Source organism: Typopeltis vanoorti, chromosome 7, assembly GCF_054136105.1.
Source record: "Typopeltis vanoorti isolate ZY-2024b chromosome 7, IOZ_Tvanoo_1.0, whole genome shotgun sequence".
Taxonomy (NCBI): domain Eukaryota; kingdom Metazoa; phylum Arthropoda; class Arachnida; order Uropygi; family Thelyphonidae; genus Typopeltis; species Typopeltis vanoorti.
The window spans coordinates 118,688,570-118,712,873 of NC_143555.1; the positions used below are offsets into that span (position 1 = coordinate 118,688,570).

Here is a 24,304-nt window from a genome sequence, read left to right on the forward strand (position 1 = left end):
TCCTCCCCATCAAGAAGGAACCGAGGTGACCAAATCTGGGCACAGTAGTCGATGAGGTCTTATCAGGGCTCGGTACAGAGGTACAATAACTTGTTTTTCTCTGCTCGTCAAGGTATTTTTCAACAACCAAGTGAGTTGATGAGCTGATTTAGCTACTTTCGCAATGTGCCCCCTAAACTTCATCTCCCTATCCACCAACACTCCCAAGTCCCTGGCCTCATCAATCTCTTGGAGTACAGTTCCACCAATGTGGTATACTGCTGCTAATCTTTCAACCCCAAAATGCATTACCTTACATTTTGTCACATTAAATTGACATCCATTCTTCTTAGCCCAGAACGCCTATCTATCTAAGTCATCCTGCAAGACTTTGACATCTTCTGCATTCACTATTGCCCTACCCAACTTTGCATTATCAGTGAACAAATGAATTGTTCCACTTAGATCTTTCCCTATATCGTTAATGAACAGATTAAACAGCAGTGGTCCAAGAACAGAACCCTGCGGCACACCACTAGTCACAGGCCGTCTTTTGGACTCTACTCCTGAATAAACTACTCTTTGATATCTCTCCATCAACCAACCACCTATCCACCTCACCAACCCTATATCCATTCCCATATGTTGTAGTTTACGGATTAGTATTCCATGTGGTATCCTGTCAAACGCCTTTGCCAGGTCCAGCAGTATCACTGTAAACCCATTTCCCTTATCCAGTTCAGCCGTCACCTTGTTATAAAACTTGAGCAAGTTACTGAAGCATGATCTACCCTTCACAAAGCCATGCTGTCCCCTGTACAGTATCTCGTTTTCATCAATCCATTTCTGTATTTTTCCCTTGACTACTTTCTCTGAGACCTTGACAACGACTCCTGATATGCTGATCGGTCGGTAATTTGCAACCGTAGTCTTGGATATACTAAGATTAAAAGCTTTACTATGAGTCTTCCTTTTTTTTCATTGGAAGCAACAGTACCCTTGCTTTGATTTTTATCTGCAATAATTAACAATAGTAAAATAAAATCATAGTATAATTCAATAACCGTGTATAATTCACAGTAAAACAAAGAGAGAGATGCAGCAAACATCATTGACTGAATCCACAAAACCTGTTCATAGGTTGATTTATGGTATCTGTCATATGAGCAAATGCAGCATTGTATAAATGGAATTGTCATAATTGAAAATTATTATGTACATTGTATGTGCGTAAAGTGAAAAATCATAAGGCAGAGTTTTACTATTTAGCTTCTATGGTGGATCAAATTATACAGCATTAATTGAACCATTAACTTTATACATGTTGTTTTAATAAATTATATACTAATGTAAGGGTTGTCGTAATGCAAACAATCTATGAAAGAATTTTATTTAATTTATTATTATCTAAGACCTCCAGGGAGTCAAGGACTCATCGAGGGAGGCTGTAAATTACCCAAACCAGTTATCGTACCTTCTCTTAAATTCATTTACACTGGATGCACTCACTATCTGTAAGGCAAATTATTCCACTCACTCACTGCTCTATGGGAGAAAAACCTAGCTCTTAACCCTTTCTTGACTGAGAACAACCTTAACATCCATGGATACCCCGTGTTCTCTCCCCGCCTTCCATATAATGAAAAATTTCATCATTTGAAATCCTATAACACCCATTCAAAAGTTTATAGACCTCTGTCATATCATCCCTCTTTCTCCTGTTAACCAGAGCCTGTAATCCACATACTCATAATCTAATACCCATAATCCAGATATTATCTTTGTAACTCTTCTTTGCACCCTTTCCACAGCTTCTTTATCCTCTTGGAACCCGGGAGACCAAATCTGTGCATAGTAATCTGAGTGTGGTCTTATCAAAGCCTTTTAAAGAGGCAAAATTACTTCCTTATCCTTACATGTTAAGGTTCGCTTCAACATAGCAATTATCCTCTGAGTTGTATTTGCAACTTTTGCTATGTGACTTTTGAACTTTAAATTCTTATCCACCGATACACCAGGATCCCTTGCCTCTTCAGTTTCTTGGCATGGTGTAATTGGCATAATCCCGCTAATATAATATGCTGCTGGAACTCGAATCATGCCAAAGTGCATAACTTTACACTTACTAACATTAAACTGACAGCCATATTCATTTACCCAGATTTCCAGTCTATTCAAATCATTTTGTAATTGCTGAATATCAATAGCATCCCTGATTGCTCTGCCTATCTTCGCTTCATCAGCAAACAATTGCAAATCTGATGATAGACTCTGCTCAATGTCATTAATGTATAGATTGAACAATAATGGTCCAAGGACTGAACCCTGAGGTTCACCACTGGTTACCTTAAATCTGGCAGATTCACCACCCACTGTATACCACTTTTTGATATGTCTGTCTGTCAACCATCCCCTGATCCAAGTTAATAGATTATGTTCCAATCCCATATTCTCCAGTTTACACAACAGCCTATTGTGTAGTATCCTATCAAATGCCTTAGAAAAATCCAACATTATCATAGTGTACGCATTCCCTTTATCCAGCTCGCCATAATATGTTCTAAAATATGTGCAAATTGCTAAAACATGACCTTCCTTTAGTAAACCCATGCTGTTCCCTGCAGAGTATAGAATGTGTGTCTATACATTTCTGTATGTGAGTTCTTACCAACTTCTCTAAAATCTTCACTATCACACCAGAGCTACTAATAGGTTGGTAGTTAGACACATCAGTTTTTGCACCACCCTCGTGCAATGGAACTATCATACATTCCTTCCATTCCTGTGGTATCATTCCTGAGCTGAGACTCAAGTTATACAAATATGTGAAAGGCCTAGCCAATTCAGCTGAACATTCCTTTAACAAATGGGCAGATATTCCATCTGTCCCTATCGACAAATTCTTATCCAGGTTATGCAAGAGCTCTTCAACCTCATTTTTATGAACCTCTAACTCTTCATCCAATGTAGCAGTAGCACCATGCTACATAAACCTGGTTGATATATCTTAGCAAAGTGAGCACTCATTAACTGAACAATCTCCTTAGCTTCCGACACTCGTATACCATCTGCATTCAATAAAGTTATTCTTCCACATTCATTCTTTCTTTTGCTTGTGGCAGCATAACGATAAAATTCTTTTGGATTGCTTTTAGCTTGCATGGCCAATTTCTTTTCATACTCCATTTTTGCTTTTCTCACAACACTTGTTACTTTTCTGGCCTGAGCTTTATATATTTCATAACTCCTCTCACTCTTATTCTGACGATATTCTTTCCACATCATCTTCTTCATGTGGATCTCTAGCTTAATAAGGCTGCACATCCATTTCACTTCCAACCTTTTTTCCTTCGAACACTAGGGATACATTGAGATACCGCCTCATTCAAGCACTTTTGCAAAGATTCCCATGCATTGCTGACATTTTTTCCATTTAGTAACTGATACCATGGGAACAAAGATAGTATTCTTCTAAGTTGATCCTAATTTCCAGCTTTGTAATTCAGCATGTAGCCTGATTTAATCGGAGCTTCAATACAAGTAGATACTTCCCAAGAAAGAACAGCATAACCACTGTCACCAATTGGTGGTAAAATAGCCATATTTTAGACAGAGATCCCTTCTGATGCTATGAGCAAATCCAACACTCATTGACCTCAAGTTCCTTCTTTCACATGCTGCTTGAGAAAGTTATCTTGCGACAATTCAATAAATTCCTGTTCTTTCTGATCATGAGATTTCTATTCTACCCAATCAATGTTTGGAAAATTAAAATCACCCATAATGATCATTCGCTTGGTACCCCTAAATTGGCGATGCATTTCTTTGTCCCCTACATCTGAGCTGCCAGGTCTGTAGCAACACCCCACCATATATTTCATTCTGTTAACCTCCACTTCACACCATATAGACTCAAACTCATCGCTATCTTCGCATCATCATCAAACAATTGCAAATCTGATGATAGACCCTGCTTGATGTCATTAATGTATGGATTGAACAATAATGTTCAATATTTGTTAAGTATATATAATATAATATCTGTTAAAAATATTTGTAAAATTGTATAATATTTGTTAAGATTGTTCAATAAATTGAATAATTTATCATTATTACTATTTTTTTAGTTGAGTTGTGAGTCAGCAGTTAGAATTGAAGGAAGTACAGGAAGATGGTTTAATGTTAAATCTGGTGTGAGACAAGGATGTACGTTATCCCCTCTGTTATTCATTATATATATGGATCACATTATGAAGGAATGTGGCATTAAACCTGATATCAAAATTGGAGATGTTAATGTCAGCTCTTTGCTTTATGCGGATGATGTTATACTTCTAAATAAATCTGCTACAAGTCTGCAAGATTCTCTGACTAAATTGAATAGCTGTTGTAATAGATATGGTATGAAGGTCAGCAATAAAAAGACAAAGACAATGAAAATAGGCAGAATCATTGAAAATGTCAACTGTGTTGTGAATGGAGAACCGGTGGAACAAGTAAAACATTTCAGCTACTTAGGCACAATTTTTACTGAAGATGGTAAACTAAATATAGAAATAGACAACAGAATCAGCAAAGCTGGTATGGTGGGAAGTCAATTGAATAAATTCATATGGAATAAGAAAGAAATTAGTCGGAACACTAAATTAGCTGTATACAAGACTGTGTTCAAACCAATTTTAACTTATGGATCTGAAAGCTGGGTCAGAAGTAAAACACTTGACCAAAGACTAGAGACCGCAGATATGAGAGTCCTGAGAAAGATTAGAGGTGTGAACAGATGGCATCAATGGCAATATCATATTAAAAATGAGGATATTAGGATAGAACTTGACATTGTCAGCATCCAGGAATGCGTTAGCAGAGCTAATCTTAGATGGTATGGTCACTTAAATAGAATGGGAGAGGAAAGATTAGCAAAACAAGTGTTCTCTGCCAGGTTGGCAGGAAAACGACCCAGAGGAAGACCAAGATATAGGTGGATTGATACGGTACAAAGTGCCTTAGACGATAGAAATATAAGATCTGATAATGTTGGAGTCTTGACAAGTAACAGACTGATTTGGAGGAAAATTGTGGATAGGAAGTTAGTAATGATGTAATTTTTTCATGTAGTACTGTCATATCCTGTACACCCCTTGAGGGTACATGGCAGGAATTTGATGATGATGATGATGACTATTTTTTTAAATACTGTAAATTGACTTTTGTCTTTGTTTCTTGTGATTCTTACCTATGAAAGGTAAACATATGTTACCTTGAATATGAATGGAATTTTTTTTTTTTTTTTTTTTACATAATCTGGAAACTCCATTCCGGAGACCAAATACAGAACTTTTTTCAAGCCACTTCAGCCCTCCAATAAGCAAGTTGTTGGTGGTGGTCTTACATCAGGCAGTGATCATCTTCCATTTAAAAATTACCGTATTTTCTGGTGTATAAGACGCACTTTTTTACTTTAAAAATTCATCTTAAAAATGGGGTGCGTCTTATATAATGAAGGTAAAGATTGTTTCCTCTTTTCAAAGTCATATTCGCTCCCTTTTATGTTTCAAGATCTTTGTAGGCGGTTAATGGTGCAATCATATTGATGCGTAACCTTCACTTTGATACAAAATTAATAACGGAAAAAAACTCGTGTACAAAGATTATTTAATAATATAATTTTCACGTATGTGTCACAGGCATCTTCAGTACATTAAGCTCAAATTAAACAATAACTGACAATTCCAAAAAAGCGCCACCTAAGTAGCTGGTGTAAAATAACTAAAAAGGTCAATAAGGTTTATTGGAATTTTCATTTATTGTTTAATTTGAGCTTAATGTACTGAAGATGCCTGTGACACACAGGCGAAAATTATACTATTAAATAATCTTTGTACGTGAATTTTTTTTCCGTTATTAATTTTGTATCGATATGTCTACTCACGGTATACCTCTTTTAAAACTTGTGACCTTCACGTGACTTCTAGCACGTCATTGGCTAAGAACGGGGAGCCTCTATTCAAGTTTTATAATATCTTATCCGAGTAATCAGTTACCGATGTTTATCAGTATTGAGTTGACGTGTTGAGATATTTTGTGTTCAGTTTGATATTTCCCCGTAGATTTTAGTGATGGAAAAAACAGACGACATTCATATACTTCAAGTTACAAATTGCAGGTTGTAAAATATGCGGAAGAACACAGAAATAGGGAAGCTGAAAGACATTTTGGACCTCCGCCTACAGAAAAAATGATTAGAACTTGGCGTGGGCAGAAGGAGATTTTATACAATTTGCGTAAAGAAAATCGTGCGGAACGTGGAAAAATTGTGAAGTGGCCAGAACTAGAGACCGAAGTTTTGAAATGGGTGCAAGAAAATCGGCAAAATGGCATTGCCATTTCAACAAAAATTATTTGTACACATGCAGTCAAAGTAGCCTGTGAGCGTAACATTCAAGATTTTAAAGGTGGTGCGTCATGGTGTTACCATTTCATGAAACGCAGTGGGCTTTGTATGTGTACAAAAACAAAAATCAGTCAAAAAATGCCAAAAGAATATGAAGACAAAATTATTTCTATATTATAAGAAATTAATGATGATAGAGAAGAATCAGATGACAGTGACATGGGTTTTGTAGGTTTCTGAAAGGTCAGTTTACTATTAAAAATTACCTATTATTTTATCCATTTTTTTTTAAATCATACTTTAAAATTTAGTTTCCAGAAAATTGTATTAAATTTCTTGGGTGCATCTTATACACCGGAAAATATGGTAGTATTAGTTGAATAGTGGGTATGCTAACCACTCACCCAGTCAGGCTGGATGTGGTTACCTTTAAAATATATCCTTTTGGCAATTGCATTATTTTTTTATTGGCATGGATTGAGGGATCTATGATAGAACTATAGGAAAAATGAAGATATTAGAGTGGAGCAAAGATCATTAATATTCAAGAATGTAAGCAGAGCTATTCTAAAATGGTATACTGACTTAAAAGAATGATGGTTGAAAGATTAGCAGAACTTGAAATAAACATAGCAAGAATTAAAGACCCAATGGAAGACAGATGTAGATGGCTTGATGTAGTTAGGTATGATTTAGAAGATTAACATGTAAGAGCTAATGAAATCAAAAATCTGACAAATAATAAAACCAGTTTGGTAGTATGTTATTGATTGTATGAATCTAGTCTTGAAGTGTTAATTGTTTTAGGCTGTAATATTTAGTATACTCCTTGAAAGTACATACTCAGAAAATTAAACAGTTTGTACTTATGGTTCCCATGGAAGGTTCTAGCTGAAAAAAAAAAAAAAAATAGAAGAATGTTTTTGGACATCACTGATAGAAAGAACAGCAAGTTTATGTTGAAGACTTAAAACTGCTGAATAAAAATAAAAACAGATAGAAGTGCATTTGGATAACAGAAAAGGATATATTTGATAATATTAGTAAGAATTCTAGATTTTTTTTTCCCTCAGGATGTGGGCTAATTATTAACATCATGTTCTGACTTAAAGGTGTGTATAAATTCATGTGGAACACATATAAAACACAAAAAATCTTATTTTTGTTGATGATGATGTCTTTATTGGTCCAAGGTACAAAAAGAATGTATAGAGGATTTGGTATAGGAAATGACCACTACTCATTGTTGAGTAGCATAAGAATGAGCATCCCATTAAAAAAGAAAATGCTTACTAATGTTTTGAAAAGAAAAGAAAAAATTATAATTCTCAGTTGCAAATGTAGGTTCAAGCATATAATTGTTATTAGTAAAAATTGGAGATATTTGAAATCAAGACCCAGAATTTACTGGAGTGGCAAAATGTGAAGAAAACATTCATCGACTCACTCCAAGGGAGCATATCATGTTGTTGTCTGTAAAGACAGGAAAATAACAACTCTCTGGTGGACATGGAAAATTAAAAAAACAGCTGATGGAAGAGGCAGGAGAAAAACTAGTAAAATGTTCTTGGTGTTGAAGTGTTAATTGTTTTAGGCTGTAATATTTGGTATACTCCTTGAAAGTACATACTCAGAAAATTAAACAGTTTGTGCTTATGGTTCCCATGGAAGGTTCTAGCTGGAAAAAAAAGACAAATAAAAGAATTTTTTTTAATCATCGGACAAGTCACTGATATAAAGAACAGCAACATAAGTTGCAAACCAGCAGTCTAAATTGAAGGATATACAAGAAAATAGTTTGATGTTAAATCAGTTAAGATAGTGTTCAACACTACTGTAGAATTGTATATGCTTCATCGCTGTAAATTAAAATCTTATAGACCACATTATTAATAAAAATGGTATTAATTTAAGTTTAGTACTTTACTCTGTGCATGTGGCATTATTCTCTAAATAGAGCTGCTGTAAGTTTTCAAAAAATCTTTAGCCAAATTAAATGATTGTGGTAAACAGTTGCTAGCCTGATTGGCTAGCACATCCACTCCAACTAATAGGCTACTGTTTGTTTGAATCCTTCTGTGGATGTGGATGCTTATTATTGTCCTTAGGCAGAAGATGAATTTCATTGCCTTGTGTGAGACCCCACCACTTTTTGGAGACTGGAAGTGGCTTGAAAAAAGTTCCATGTTTGGTCTCTGAAAGAGGGTCTCCAGACTGTGAAAATAAATTAAAATACAAAAAAGTATAAAAATGGAGAAAAAAATAATCCATAGTCCACCTACAGTACTAAAGTACTATAAGTTTATAAAAAAAAAAAAAGAAAAGAAAAAAAAAAGTGGTAGCGAGTCAGGAAATAACGTTGGTATGAAAATCATAAATAAAAAAGGCTAAAACCACAAAAACAGGCAAGAAAGGAAGAAAAAACATCAGCAGCTACAAGTAAGATATTTCAGCTGTTTAAGTATTTTTAATGAAGATGGCAAATTAAATATGGAAATAGATAATTGGGAAGCCAACTTAATATATATTTATATAGACTCGTGGGAAAGAAATGGAACTTGCAGAAGAAATGGATAAGTACTGGATTGGCATAATAGTCATGACTTAAACAGGTGAGATCTTTTTAGGCAACAAATACAAAATGCTATAGCCAGGCAATAACATTAAGATAAAATGAGTAGCTATAGTATTCAACACTAATATGAGGGTAATATTTTTGAATGGCAGGCAATATCAAATAGAGTGTGTGGACAAATATCAGAATGGGGAACTGGACAATGAGACTTATTTGTGCCTGTGATTCCAACAAAAGGTTCTATTAAGGAAGAAGTGAAAGAATTTTTTAAGGCATTAGAGAAAGCAACTGACACCAAGAAAAAAGAGGAAAAGTTGGTCCTTGTTGGAGATCTAAACAGTAGAGTAGGACATGATTACCAGACATACAGAAACATTTTGGAAAAATTTGGAGAAAAGAGAAAAGCTACATAATAATAATAATGGAAAGTATTTGCTGGATTTCTGCTCAGGACATGGACTACATTTCTTATACTATGTTCCAACATAAAAATGTGTACAAATTCACATGGAGAGAGGATGCAAGAAATGAGAAAAGTCTTATTGAATATATGTTGTTGTTGATAGCAATGTTTTCCCGCCAGTTCAGAACACAATAGTATACAGAGGATTTGAGATTGGAAGTGATCACTATCTTGTTTTGAGCAGGATAAAATTGAATTTCATATCGAAAAGAAGAGTGTATAAGAAAGTTTTAAAACAAATCAAAGTCAAGTGACTTTCAGAGGTAAACTTTAGACTAAATACACAAATATTCGAGGAAAAAATGAGAGTTTGAAAGCAGAAACCAAACCTTGGAGGTTCATTTGCAAATGTTGAAGAAAATATTAATTGATTTAGCCAGAGAGGCATGTGGTGAGGTTTTCTGCAAAGATAGAAAAATTAAAACTCCATGGTGGACTCGGAAAGTTAAAGAGGCAGTGAAAGAAAACAAGAAAGCATATCGAAAGTTCCTGGCAAATAAAACAGCACTTGTGAATTTAGAGAATTCAGAGAAAAATGTTAGAAAGTGAAGCACTGTGGAAAACTAGCTGAACATAAGTCATGGGAAGACTTTGGTAACAACATAGAAAAGAAATATCAGAAAGGCTATTGTAAAAGCTTAGAAATGGAGGGAGTACTGTAAAAGGAATCAAATATGATAAAGACATCATGAAAATAGAAAATAAAGATATTCTGGATGTCGGGAGTAATTACTTTGAAAGATTGCTAAATGAAGCAAGCAGCGTCAGCATGGTAGAAAACTCCCAACAAAATTGCAGTCAGGAATACATATCCATGCTTGAAGTAGAAAAATACATAAAAAACTTGAAATGTGGAAAGGCAGCTAGATGACATTCGACCAGAAATGCTCATATATGTAGGTATAAAAGTAATACAGTGGGGTGCTTAAGGGTCAAAGCTGTATAACGGGAGGAGACCACCACATAGCCTTTTAAGGAATGTGGAGAACCGACCAGGGCTTCTGACCTAATGTCCAATCCTCACCTTCTGGTGGTGCACCCTGTTAGGTAATCTACCTGGATACTGAATGAACAAGGATGGGCTGGCAAATTGTATTCTTATTGGTTTTAAACCACAATGTAAAATGATGGTACAACATGACAGAATTTCATGCCTGCTTGGGCATTGCCCAGTTAAACAAGGCTCAAGTTCTCTGTTTTTGCCAGGGAACCAGGGCAAACAGTGAAAAGTCAGCTACTGGAATAAATCTTAAAACATACCCCAACTCAACATCACCAGAGTTCAAAATTGGTACTATCACCATAAGAAGCCTGAATGGCAAAGAAATGGAGCTAGCTGAGGAATTAGATAAGTACCAGATCGACATAATAGGGGTGACTGAAACAAAAAAGACAAAAACTGGTGGGATCTTTCTGAGCAATAAATACAAAATGTTATATTCAGGCAATGACAATCTAGGAAAAGAAGGAGTAGCCATAGTATTTAACACTAAATACAAGGCTAATCTTCTTGAATAGCAAGTAGAATGATGTGGGCAAATATCAGAATGGGGAACTCGACAATGAGACTTATTTCTGTCTATGGCCCTACAGAAGGTTCTTCTATAAGGTAGAGGTGGAGGAATTTTTGAGGCTTTAGAGAAAGCAACTGACATAATGAAAAAGGAAAAGTTGGTTCTTGTTGAAGATCTAAATAGTAGAGTAGGAAATGTTTGTCAGACTTACAGAAATATTTTGTGAAAATTTGGAGAAAAGAGCCAAGCTAATAATAATGGCAAATGCCTGTCCTGATTTAACATCAAACTATCTTTCATCAGTTCTAACTGCTTACTTTCTGTTATCCTGCTCATTACTTAATTGTGATCAATTCCTATTTCAAATCCTCTGTGTACGCTTGTGTAATGAACCAGTGTGAAAATATGACTATTAACAATAACATAGTCAGTGATGAGACGTCTTCTCTCCATGGGAATTTGTGCACATCTTTATATTGAAACTGGTTAGTAGTGACAAGACAATGTCCTGAATAGAAATCCAGCAGGTGGTTACCATTATTATTAGCTTTGTTGTTTTCTCCAAAAAACATTTCTATATGACTGATAATCATTTCCTACTCTGCTGTTTAGATTTCTAACAAGGACCAACTTTTCATTTTTCTTTGTATCAACTGCCTTCTCTAATGCCTCAAAAATTTCTTCCACTTCTGTCTTAGTAGAACTTTATTTGGAATCATATGCATAATTACATATCATTGTCAAATTCCCCTTTCTGATATTTGCCCACATCATTCTACTTGATGTTGCCTGCTATTCAAGATTTTCCTCATTTAGTGAATACTGAATTATAACCTCCCCTTTTTTCCTGATCATTGTTACCTGATCATCTTGTGTTTGTTGTTTTAAAGAATCTTGCCTGCTTTTGTCCTTTGTCAGTACTACCTGTTATGCTGGTAATTATCCAATTCTTGTGCTAGTTCCATTTATCTCTGTTGATGATGCTGATCTTGAACTCTTCTGATGTTGAGTTTGTTCTGGTAGATATCTTTTCACTATTCATACTAGTTCTTTGATGAAAACAGTGGATCCTTGTGTAAGTTCACATAATATTCCATTTATACAATATAACTGTAGCGTTTTGAAGCACTTTCCTCTCAGCACCTTGTCATATGCCTTTTTCAGATCAACAAACAATTATAAAAAGGTGCACATTGTAATCACATTTTTGCACAGCGATATCATTCCCTACCATAGATTATAACAGTTGAAAAGAGAGGGAGGAATTATCTTTTCAAAATATTTTGCTATTAAAAACAATTATGAATTAGGAAGTGTTTTTTTTTTCCCTCTCATTGAGTAGTCTTGAACCTAGGATTGAGAATTTGCCTGAAACCTACTGAATTATTAATTCAGACTGTTTTTTGTATAAATATGGTATAATTATTGCAAGAAAAAAACTTTTTATTTACAATTGCTTTACTAATAAAAATGGAACTATAATTCGAGGAAAAAAATTGTATAGATATAAGTGGTAGATATCTAGACCACTCGTGTCTATATTAAATCCCAAATTTTATTAAATTCCCTGATCAAATCAGAGTTACTGGAGTTATTTCAGCATGCTTTGTTCCTTTTTTGTTTCCTCCAAATGGTTTGCTGAAAACAAAAATCGAAATGGCTTCACAGTTTTTTAATACTAATTTTGAGAAAAATCCATTCATTGTGTATGAATGAAAATACTGCTATAGACATTTATTCATTTTGTGAAGTGCATGCACCTAAAACAATAAAATCAAAACTGAAATAAAATGTATGTGGATTGGGTTGAATTAAGGTTGTGTTGTGAATGAAATGGGCATATTTTTGAAGAGGGAAGAGAATATTAGATTGCATAGTGTTTCAATGATTATTAAAATTTTTTTTAAAAAAATATTTTTCATCATCATCATCAAATTCCTGCCATGTACCCTCAAGGGGTGTACAGGATATGACAGTACTACATGAAAAAATTACATCATTACTAACTTCCTATCTACAATTTTCCTCCAAATCAGTCTGTTACTTGTCAAGACTCCAACATTATCAGATCTTATATTTCTATCGTCTAAGGCACTTTGTACCGTATCAATCCACCTATATCTTGGTCTTCCTCTGGGTCGTTTTCCTGCCAACCTGGCAGAGAACACTTGTTTTGCTAATCTTTCCTCTCCCATTCTATTTAATTGACCATACCATCTGAGATTAGCTCTGCTAACGCATTCCTAGATGCTGACAATGTCAAGTTCTTTCCTAATATCCTCATTTTTAATATGATATTGCCATTGATGCCATCTGTTCACGCCTCTAATCTTTCTCAGGACTCTCATATCTGCGATCTCAAGTCTTTGGTCAAGTGTTTTACTTCTGACCCAGCTCTCAGATCCATAAGTTAAAATTGGTTTGAACACTGTCTTGTATACAGCTAATTTAGTGTTCCGACTAATTTCTTTCTTATTCCATATGAATTTATTCAATTGACTTCCCACGATACCAGCTTTGCTGATTCTGTTGTCTATTTCTATATTTAGTTTACCATCTTCAGTAAAAATTGTGCCTAAGTAGCTGAAATGTTTTACTTGTTCCACAGGTTCTCCATTCACAACACAGTTGACATTTTCAATGATTCTGCCTATTTTCATTGTCTTTGTCTTTTTATTGCTGACCTTCATATCATATCTATTACAACAGCTATTCAATTTAGTCAGAGAATCTTGCAGACTTGTAGCGGATTTATTTAGAAGTATAACATCATCCGCATAAAGCAAAGAGCTGACATTAACATCTCCAATTTTGATATCAGGTTTAATACCACATTCCTTCATAATGTGATCCATATAGATAATGAATAACAGAGGGGATAATGTACATCCTTGTCTCACACCAGATTTAACATTAAACCATCTTCCTGTACTTCCTTCAATTCTAACTGCTGACTCACAACTCAAATAAAGACTAAGTATTGCTTGATATAATGCCCCATTGACACCATATAACTGCAGCGTATTGAATAGATTCTCTCTTGGCACCTTGTCATATGCCTTTTCCAAATCGACGAAACTTAAATACAGATCTTTGTTATATTTCCATGCTTTCTCGACTATTTGTCGTAAAGTGAAGATCTGATCCTGACAACCTCTATTTGGCCTGAATCCAGCTTGTTCTTCACCAAGCTTTTCTTCCACAATTCTTCTCAACCGTTTCTCAAGTATACTTGCATAGATCTTGCCAGGAACACTCAGTAGGGAAATACCTCTGTAATTCTCACATTCAGTTTTATTTCCCTTTTTATATATGGGTACTATGAGAGCTCTACTCCAATCATCAGGAATTCGTCCCTCTGACCAGGCTTTCTGAACTATGCAGTGCAACCACTGTAAGACTCTTATACCACCATACTTCAGCATTTCTGGTCGAATATCATCTACTCCTGCTGCCTTTCCACATTTCAAGCCTTTGATGGCTTTTTCTACTTCAAGTATAGATATGTATTCCTGACTGCATGCCTGGTCAGTGTTTTTTATCACTGTGCTGTCATCACTGCTTGTTTCATTTAGCAGTTTTTCAAAGTAATTACTCCATACTTCAAGGATATCTTTTTCTCCTGTTTTCATTTCACCTTTATCATCTCTAATTCCTTTTACAGCACTCTTTCCTCCATTCCTAAGCTTCTTCAACAACCTCCAGAATATTTTGCCACCTTCTTGATATTTATTTTCTATATTCTTGCCAAAGTCCTCCCATGACTTTTGTTTAGCTAGTTTTACACACTGTTTAGCTTTCTTACATTTGTCTCTGTATTCTGTAAGAGTAAAAGCTGACTTATTTGCCAGGAACTTTTGATATGCTTTCTTCTTTTCCTTCACTGCCTCTTTAACTTCCTGTGTCCACCAGGGAGTTCTGATTTTTTTATCTTTGCACACAACCTCACCACATGCCTCTCTGGCAGAATCAATCAATGTTTCCTTCAGAGTTTGCCACTGAATCTCTAAAAAAATATTTTTAGGAATAAGAATTGAATATACAGTATATATCTTAAAGAGTAAGAAAGAAAGAAAAAAAAAACTTTTTATTTGTTGATTTAATGGGAATATATTGGAAGTAGTCAATGAAGCTAGAGACTTGGGGAATTATTTTGGACAGTGAAGCAAAGTTTCATGTTACACACTTTAATGAATAATAACATGGAATAATAATAGAAACCAATCTAATCTTAATAAATATGGTTGTATTAAAGTTCCCAAAATTTGAGAAACTTTAATTCTTAAGCCTCCCCCCTCAACATCTAAGGCTAGCCAACAGCACCCATGGAGGGTGTCCCCCCCTTTTTTTTTTGGACTTATTATTATTGTATGAGCACATCCATGAACTCCAAAGATTCATCGAGGGAGACCTAGTCTACCACACAATCTATCATACCTCTCCTTACCCATTTAACAGACAAAGCACTCACAACTGACTCTGGCAATCCATTCCACTCATTCACAACTCTCTCCAATCAAAAAATAAAGTACTCACATTCCTACAAACCACACCTTTATTCAACTTCCAGGGATAACCCCTTGTTCTTGTCCCTCTAGCCAAGTGCTGAAATGTTTTTCCCACATCAATCCTATAAAACCCCCTTAAGCTACTTAAATGTTTCTATCATATCCCCTCTTTTTCTCCTATCAACCAACTTTTGCAATCCACACACCTTCAATCTATCCTCATAGGGAACATTCCACAGGCCACTCACCATCTTGGTCATCACTCACTTGAGTTCTCTCCATCACTTCCTCATCCCCAAAAAACTCAGGGGACCAGATTTGAGCACAGTAATCCAGATGTGGGCATATCAAAGCCTTATAAAGAGGAATATCAACTTCTTTTTCTGTACTTGTTAATGTGTTCTTCAATACCAAAGTAATCTTATGGGCTACCTTAGCAACATTAGCAATATGTCCTCTGAACTTTAACTCTCTCTCTCTCTCTTTATCACCACTTCTAACTCTCTAACTTTATCTATTCCCTGGAGTACAGTGCCATCAACATGATACGCGGCTTGTAATCTATTTATTCCAAAATGCATAGCTACGTTTCTCCACATTAAACTGATACTGATTATTTTTTGCCCATAATGACAGCCTACTTAAATCATCCTGCAAGCTCTCCATATTGTCTTGATTAACTATTATTCTACCTAATTTCGCATCATTGGCAAACAACTGAATATTTCCTTTCAAGTTATTTCCTATATCATTTATGTGCAAATTAAACAGCAATAGTCCCAGCATGTAACCTTGCAGCACACCACTTGTCACCTGTTTTTGCCTTGATTCAGCTGCTCCATATACACTTTTTGATATCCATTCAGCAGTCACCCTCTTAATCCATTTGACCAGTGTCATATTCATTTCAGTTTGGCGTAACAGTGTTCCATTTGATATTCTGTCAAATGCCTTTACATAATTCAGCAAAATCATCCCATATAGCCATTTCCTTTGTCCAACTCAGCTGTTACTCTGTTATAAAAAGTTAGTAAATTACTAAGGCATGACCAACCCTTCACAAAGCCATGCTGACCCTCATACAGTATCATATTTTTATCTACCCATTTCTGAATTCTCTTTTATCAATTTTTTTTTTTTTACCCTAGTAATCGATTAATTCTTTAGTCTTAATTTATTACAATCTCATTTCTTCCACCTACAGTAGAAAACAAATTATTGTTTTTTTTCTTTTTCTTTAATTTTTCTTTAATTTCTTGTGAAATTAAAGAAAAATTTTAATTTCACAAGAAAATAAATACAAAAATTAAACTCCAACTTTACCTAATAATTTATATGTACCCTCTGTTTCTAATAAGTTCATTTTTCCTATTTCTGCTTCTTGAAACCATCCTTTTATAATGGGTTGTATTAAGTTATCTTTTGTATCACAATTTAATTTTCCAAGTCTTGTTTTGACTATGGCCCATAAATTTTCCACAAAGACAACAATTATTACTAGAACTGACAAAGGTGATGCTACCGTGGTCCTCAATTTCAGTGATTATAATAGAAAAATAAATTGTGCTCAGACACTGCACCACTTATAAACTGATGAATTATGATATACTAAGTCTCAGAAAAAAAAAATGTCACATCTTGGCCGCTGGAAAATTGTAAAAAAACTCAAATCTTGTAGTCCTCCCTCAGATATACAGATTGCCGAAAATTCATAAACCTAATTACCCTCTCAATCCCATAGTAGATGCTACTGACCCTTCCACCCCTCTTTTAAATTAGCCAAACAGTTAGCAAAATCTTTAATTCTACTTACTGGTTATACTTCTGATATAAAAAAAATTTCCACACATTTCAAATCTTTAATCTACAATTTAGTTTTAAACAATAATGATATCATGGTGAGTTCTGATGTTGCCTCCTTATTCACAGATATTTCTATTTTTGACACTGTAGATTTACTGAAAGATGCTTCCCCCACTGACATTGATCTTTTTAATTTTGCTAGCCATGCTGGTTACTTCTCTTGAAGGGCATTTTATATAAACAGATAAAAGCTACTTCCATGGACTCTTTCCTCCCCCCCCCCTGACCATTTCTGTAAGGAATATTTTGATAAACATGCTCTTGATACTGCCAGTCTCAAATCTTCTGTTTAAGATATATTGATGTGGTCTCTATTTGGCAACAGGTCTCAAGACACATTAGACTCTTTTCTTCTCCACTTCAGCAGTCAGCACCCCAGAATCCAGTTCGCTATTGAAAAAGAAAAAACAACAATAGGGCACTTCAGATAAAAATGGCAGAACTTTAAAGAAATTTAATCCCTACACTGCTCTCAAAAAGTCATTTGAAGATGGCTTCCCTTCTCCAATGTCCTAATGATCTACTTCTTCCCCTCTCCATTCCAGGTTCTGTGAACAAGAACACAGAATCTTGTTTACAAGATTCTGTGTTCTTGTAACTTATTATATTACTGAGAGATCTACTAACTTCTGCCTTACTATGGTTAGTAAGGTCTAGCAGACCATGCCTTGGATACTTTGCACAGAATCAGATGGAAGAAAACTACCATGCTCCATTGCAACAAATACAAACTTGAAAGGCTCTTTTTAGAATTTGTAGCAGACTTAAAAACAAACCTAATTTTAATAAATGTGGTTGCATTAAACTTCCCAAAATATAGGAAACTTTAATTCTTAGGCCTCCTGCTCAACATCTAAGGCTAGGCAACAGCACTCCATAGAGGGTATCCCCTTTATAGAACTATAGTCTTAATTTATTACAATCTTGTTTCTTGTGTGTTTTTGTATGTGTTATTACAATTTTAACATTGTATTCCTGAAGATGTCTCTGTGACCAAAATGAAATATTGAAACTATTAAACCTATCGTTTAATTATTTAATAATTATATTATAGTATAACATGAATGTTAACCAGCACCTAAGCCTAAATACTAAAAGTAAAGTTTAAGAGCACATTGTTGAGCTTGTTGACATCACATTGAATAACAGTGCTGTTAACTTGTAGGAAAAGGAAGTTATTCTCCCAATTTATAAGCTTTGGTAAGACCATATGAATTACTCTGCACAGGTGGGGACAGAGAGATGGAGAGACAGTTGAAAAGATTTAGCAGTGAGTAACTAAGATGGCCTGAGATGAGGAAGTCCTCTTTTCCTCTCCTTTGTCTCTTCTCAACATCTGAGAAGAGACAGAGGAGAGGAAATATGATAGAAATGTACAGTTAATAAGGGCAATCTTACAGTATAGACACAAGTGAGATTTTACAGCTTATGGATGGTGGAGGGATAGAACTTGGGATCATCCATGGAAGCTGGCTAGGAATCTCATTAGGAAGTGTCCAGATTCTGCTTGTGGTATGTACGTATGTATGTGTATGGAATGGGCTACCATTATACATTTATCCTTAGCTTTTGGACAGATAAACTTCGTTTTTACCTGTATTACACAAACAATCTGTTATAAATTTCGTTCAAATTAAATTGCAATACAATTTTAGCAAAAGTTACAAATTTCCTAAGGACATAGTTAAGGAATTGTGGAGAGACTATTACACTTTTTTTATAATGTTAGTCAAGTTCCTTTTATTTTATCGTCCTACATGTTTCACCAATTTTTCTATCGGCATCTTCAGGGAATACAAATTAGTAAGCTATATGAAGGTAACAGACTAATTCTAATTCATACAAAAAATTAGTATTGTGCGAGACAACGCGTGTCTTGGGAACGTGATTTATTCGTTATGACTCATGATGTAATTGTCATGAAAGTTCATTTCTTTGATGTTTAATGATCTGATTAAAGCTTTCCAAATTTCTGGTAAGGTTAGACCTTGATTCTTGTTTAGGTTTTCAGTTTTACGGGTGACTGTAGCTGCTTCCTTGAAGGTTCTTGAATGGTAGTTATCTTCTATATAGGGCATACAGCTCTTATCCCACTCAATGTGATGGTTGGTAGAGGCAAAGTGGCAAGAAAGGCCTGAAATGTCTTGTCTGTTGTTTCTGAAATATCCTATGTGTTCTTTCTTTCTTGTTTCAAAGCTTCTAGAGGTCTGACCTATGTAACTAATACCACATGAGCAAGGTATATTATACACTCCAGAGTACTTGTAGAATGGTTGAGGGTCTTTCGGTCAAGAGTCTTTTACTAAAGTCTTTATGGCTTTTCTTTCATCTTGAGTTTTAGGCTTCCTTCAGGAGTATCTTGCTACAGCAGTATCACGTCGGGATATTAGCGGGCTTTTGGACTGCAATCTATGGTACTCGAATAGCACATACAAGAGGTTTCAGCATACGGGCAAATTTTCCTCTGGATCCTACTTCGGGAACTTCTGCTTCTAATTGCCACCACTTCTGCTACTAGTTGCTGATGACTGTGCCTCTAACTGCCACTGACTGGCTTTGGCTCTCTTCGGTAACAGCATTTCGCCTTGCTCTCTCTTGGCACTTGGATCTCGGCTCTCCTCTGTTAGCAATTGGACCTGGACACTCCTCTTAGTAACTAGGACCTTGCCTCTCCTCTTTCTCTGCTACCACTGCTCTGGTTCTGACTGTCCTCTGCTGACGACTCGAAACCCCTTATGCTCGGCTCACTCTCCTTTTATTTTGCGATCTCGGGACATTGCAATAAGGGTAGTAAACCCCGAAGAATTCGGCATGACTCTTTCATCTTCTTTTAAGTTTGATCCACTCTTTGTTCTCCTCTGTGCATTCGTATTTTGCCGGGTGCGGAACCTTATCTCTAAAACTAGCGGACCTCTTTGATACTTAGCTTGTCCTTTTGGGCAGTGGAAACTTCTATAAACCTAGCAGCACTCTTAGATACTAATTTTAAAGGTATGCACAGAGCTTGTAAGCAACTCTCGCATACACAAAACTGTCAACACCTTTCCTGTGCTCTTACACATAGCTATACACAAAGTTCCGATGGCAAAGCATTGCCTTTGTTTTTGATGTTAAAACAGTAAATACATTCACTTCCCATAGGGTTAACTACATTAATATTTAGAAAAATATACATAGAAACAAACAAGGTTATTTACAGTTCTCATGAGACTTGACCTATGTAAAAATCGATGTAAAGTGCTCTGATATTTTAAAGCTACAATCGAGTTTTACAACAGGACAACCTCTTTATAAATGCCTGGTACACATTCCATTGGTTTGAAATGCTGCCCAGAACCCAGATACAATGCTATGTGATATTGTAAACTCTCTGGCAATATCGGTAATTTTCCAGCCTTCTTCTCCAATAATTCTTTTCCTCATGAAATCATCTAGATAGAGGAAAAGAAATATCTCTGAGACTTTACAAGACATCCAAGTTTGCATCTTTATTCCTTCACGAAAAGAGCTTTCTTCAAACACAATTTGCTTTGTGCATCCTTTTGCCTTTTATCCTGTTGAGTGCTACCACGTGATCCCTTGTGTATGATTTGACATTTGAATGTGTACCCACTTTCTACTCGAAATCATCAGTTATACAAATTGTCACCAGCTGATTCATCTGAATTTGTGGTTGTAATCTTCAGCAATAGTGCTCGTCCTTAGGTTTTTGGACATCAGTGTATTTGAGTGTCTAAATAGATTTTCCTTTATGAGTCTTTGGAGGACCATGCATAATAATAATAATAATAATGATTTATTAGACATAGATTGTTTTCTCATTTTTCTCTTATTGGGCTGAGTGTCGCATCCAGTTTATCCTGGTGCAAACGTATATCTTTCTTCTCAGCCTCTAAAAAGCTTGCTGTTCTTTTCTATTTAAAACATTACTTCTCTTCTACTTAAGTCCTAACACTTTATAAGTCACAGATTTGACCAACCTTGGAATGTATCCACATTTGGGGTGATGCACCCAAAAACCTTCTTAAACATTTTGGATGATATACAGGAGAGAGTGATCCACTTAATAGATGATCCTTCCCTCACAGATTCCCTTCATTCATTTTCCCATAGGTTTCTGCATTGTGCCTTTTCTATAGATACTTTCATGGGCATTGCTCCTCTGAATTGCCCACTACCATTCCTCCACTTTTTTCTAACCATAGAAGAACTAGAGTAGCCAACACCCACATGTTCATCTCCAAACAGACTGAACAAACTACTCGTCATCCTCCTTCATTTCATCCACCTGTATTTTTTTTTTTTTAACAATCTCCCTCATACTGTTTTTCCCACTAAGTACAACCTCCAACTCTTTAAGAAACATATCAATAGGTTACCTCTTTCTCCATAAACACTTACCTATACATTATTGTTGTGTTAATAGGTCCTGTGATCTTTCATGTGGAGGGGTATACATTAGAAAAGGTTGAATGAAACTTCTATTTATGGTTATAAGATCATCTTCCTTTTATTTGAAAAAGAAATGTAAAGAGAATTAACATTTCTATACGATACAAAGTGATCTAAAGTTCATGATTAATGGGTTATAAAGTACACGATTAATATAATTGAATTAAAATTCAACTATATTTCAAAATAAACACACTGAAAAGTTTGCACAATTTTTTTTTATTGGTATATGAGGCTCATGATTCATGTTAAAGTTTTAAAGCATTGATTTATGTATGTATAAGTAGGAAAATACAAAAAGGATATTTTTATTGTTTTATAATTGTCTAATTTCTATTTAATGATATAAAAAGTTAAAGTCATCTTTTCTGTCTTATTTTTCAGCTAACAGTTGTCACACACGTTCAGTGACTTCAGTAGATGCACACTGTGACAACTCTTTATTTGCAACTGGATCATCTGACTCTACTGCAAAATTATTTAATGCTTCTACAGGCAGGGTAAAAGAATATTTATATTTTCTTTTGTTGATTTTTGTACCTTCATTTTTATTACTTTCAGTACACTATAGTCTCAGAAATATATGACATTCCTCTGATGTTAATAAAGTGCTTCCAATAGAGCAATTGGAAGAACTAATAAACCATTTTTCATCTCTTTCCCAAAAAAATACACTGGCCAGTTAGAGAATATGTATAGTTGAGGATCATAATACTGGTGACTCTCACCAAAGCAAACACTGCTATAACAAACTTGTTTACAATACCAAATCACTGAAGAGTTTCAGTCAAAGCCCCATAGATACAATGCTATGCTAAACAAAATTCACTATTTAAACAATCCACTATAATAAACTATTTGCTATTGTGAGAGTTGACTGTACATGACTCAGCCTCAGTTAATTACTTTTTCTTTTTTTTGATCATTGTGTATTCTAGTTACACAATGGTCTCACAATCACAACTGGAAAATAATAACTAAAAATCATAAAAAATAAATAATAAAACTTCAAAAATAATGGATACAAGCTGCAGAAAGCATGCAGAAAATAAAACAAATTAAGAAAATATCAGCAGTATAGAGTATCAGAGAGAGATTTTATTGCCAGATGCCATATAATTAATTTATTGAATGTATACTAAGCCTGCACATAGCACTGATGTGCTAGATATTTCACAGTCCTTTGTGTGTGTGTGGAGTTGTTACATATATAAGTCAAATACTTTGTGTATATATAAAAAGCAAATACTTAATTTAGAGCATTCAGTCATTAGTAGTTAAGATTATGACAAAAATGGAATATAAAAGGTTTCACATAATGTACAAATGCCAAAGATATTTTGGGATTTTTTCATTCTCCATCTTAGCTCTAGGCACTTTAAATAGTCTTTGTGAAGCAGTGAATCATGTTATATAGCAGTGGTGTTCAACCTTTTTTACTATGCGAGCTACTTTTCTATAAAAAGTTATTCGGCGATCTACTCTCTTATGTAAATCATGTTCCCCCAACCTGATATCTGATTACGCACAAATAAACAACTAAAAACGTTATTTATGTATTTAAAAATTTATTTATCACTTTTAATTATTTTAATACAACAAATATTTTAATATAACAAAAAAAAAAACAAATATATTGGAATAAAATATTTATTTCTCTATTTTGGAAAACCAAAGTTAGAAAAAACAACAGATTGATTACAAACTCGCAAGTTACAGGAAATGCTGGTTGATTAAAAAAAAAAAAAAGTTAATGTGAAATTTGGCATTGTTTGGACCTCGCAATATTTTCATAGTCAAGTTGATATGAAGAAGCAGTCAATCGCAGACAATCATCCAAATGATCATTTGTAATTTGGTTTCTTAATTGATTTTTTATGATGGTCATATTTGAAAAAGCGTATTCTGACAAGTATGTCGATCCGAAACACGACAGAATTTTTCGCTCAATATCATTTTAATATTGGGAATTTTTCATGTGCATACTTCCAAATGACTTCATTGTTTATTGATTTTAAATGTAAACTATTCTGAATGTTTATTATCTCAAGTTCTACTTCAGCTGGTTTATATCAAACAGCCCACTAATTTTATTTGAAATTTCTGTGATGCTCAAGTTTTTTTGAAATGGATTATTGATAAAAGATATAATCATTTCAGTTTTATTAAAATCTTGAATTTATTTCCTCCTCACCTAATTCTATTTCACAAATAAATTCTTTTAAATCATAGCGAAGCATTTCTTGATTTTGTTCAAAAAATTTTAATAAATATGGGAGATGTCTAAATTCCCAGTCATTTATATTTTTCTTTAATGAAGGTAAGTATTGTTGGAAAGTTTTTATTGAACTTAACATGTCAATTAAATTTTTATCTCTACCTTGTAACTCTAAATTTAAATTGCTTAATTTCGTACAGAAATCTACTAAAAATGATAAGTGTGACAACCATCTTTTATCACTCAATTGTGGATAAATATCTCCTTTTTCATCAAGAAAATTTTTTATATCATTAATTAATACAAGAAATCTTTCTAAAAATTGACTTCTGCTGAGCCAG

At 34.6% G+C, this 24,304-nt stretch overlaps 1 protein-coding gene across 1 annotated transcript in view; it reads left to right on the forward strand.

The window, feature by feature from the left end:
- Positions 1-24,304, forward strand: part of LOC150104996 (angio-associated migratory cell protein) — a 151,834-nt gene that overhangs the window by 77,114 nt on the left and 50,416 nt on the right. Inside the window, exon 8 of the mRNA XM_090396092.1 lies at positions 22,130-22,245. Coding sequence (XP_090252218.1) covers positions 22,130-22,245 — 116 coding nt within the window. The remainder of the gene's footprint in view (positions 1-22,129; positions 22,246-24,304) is intronic.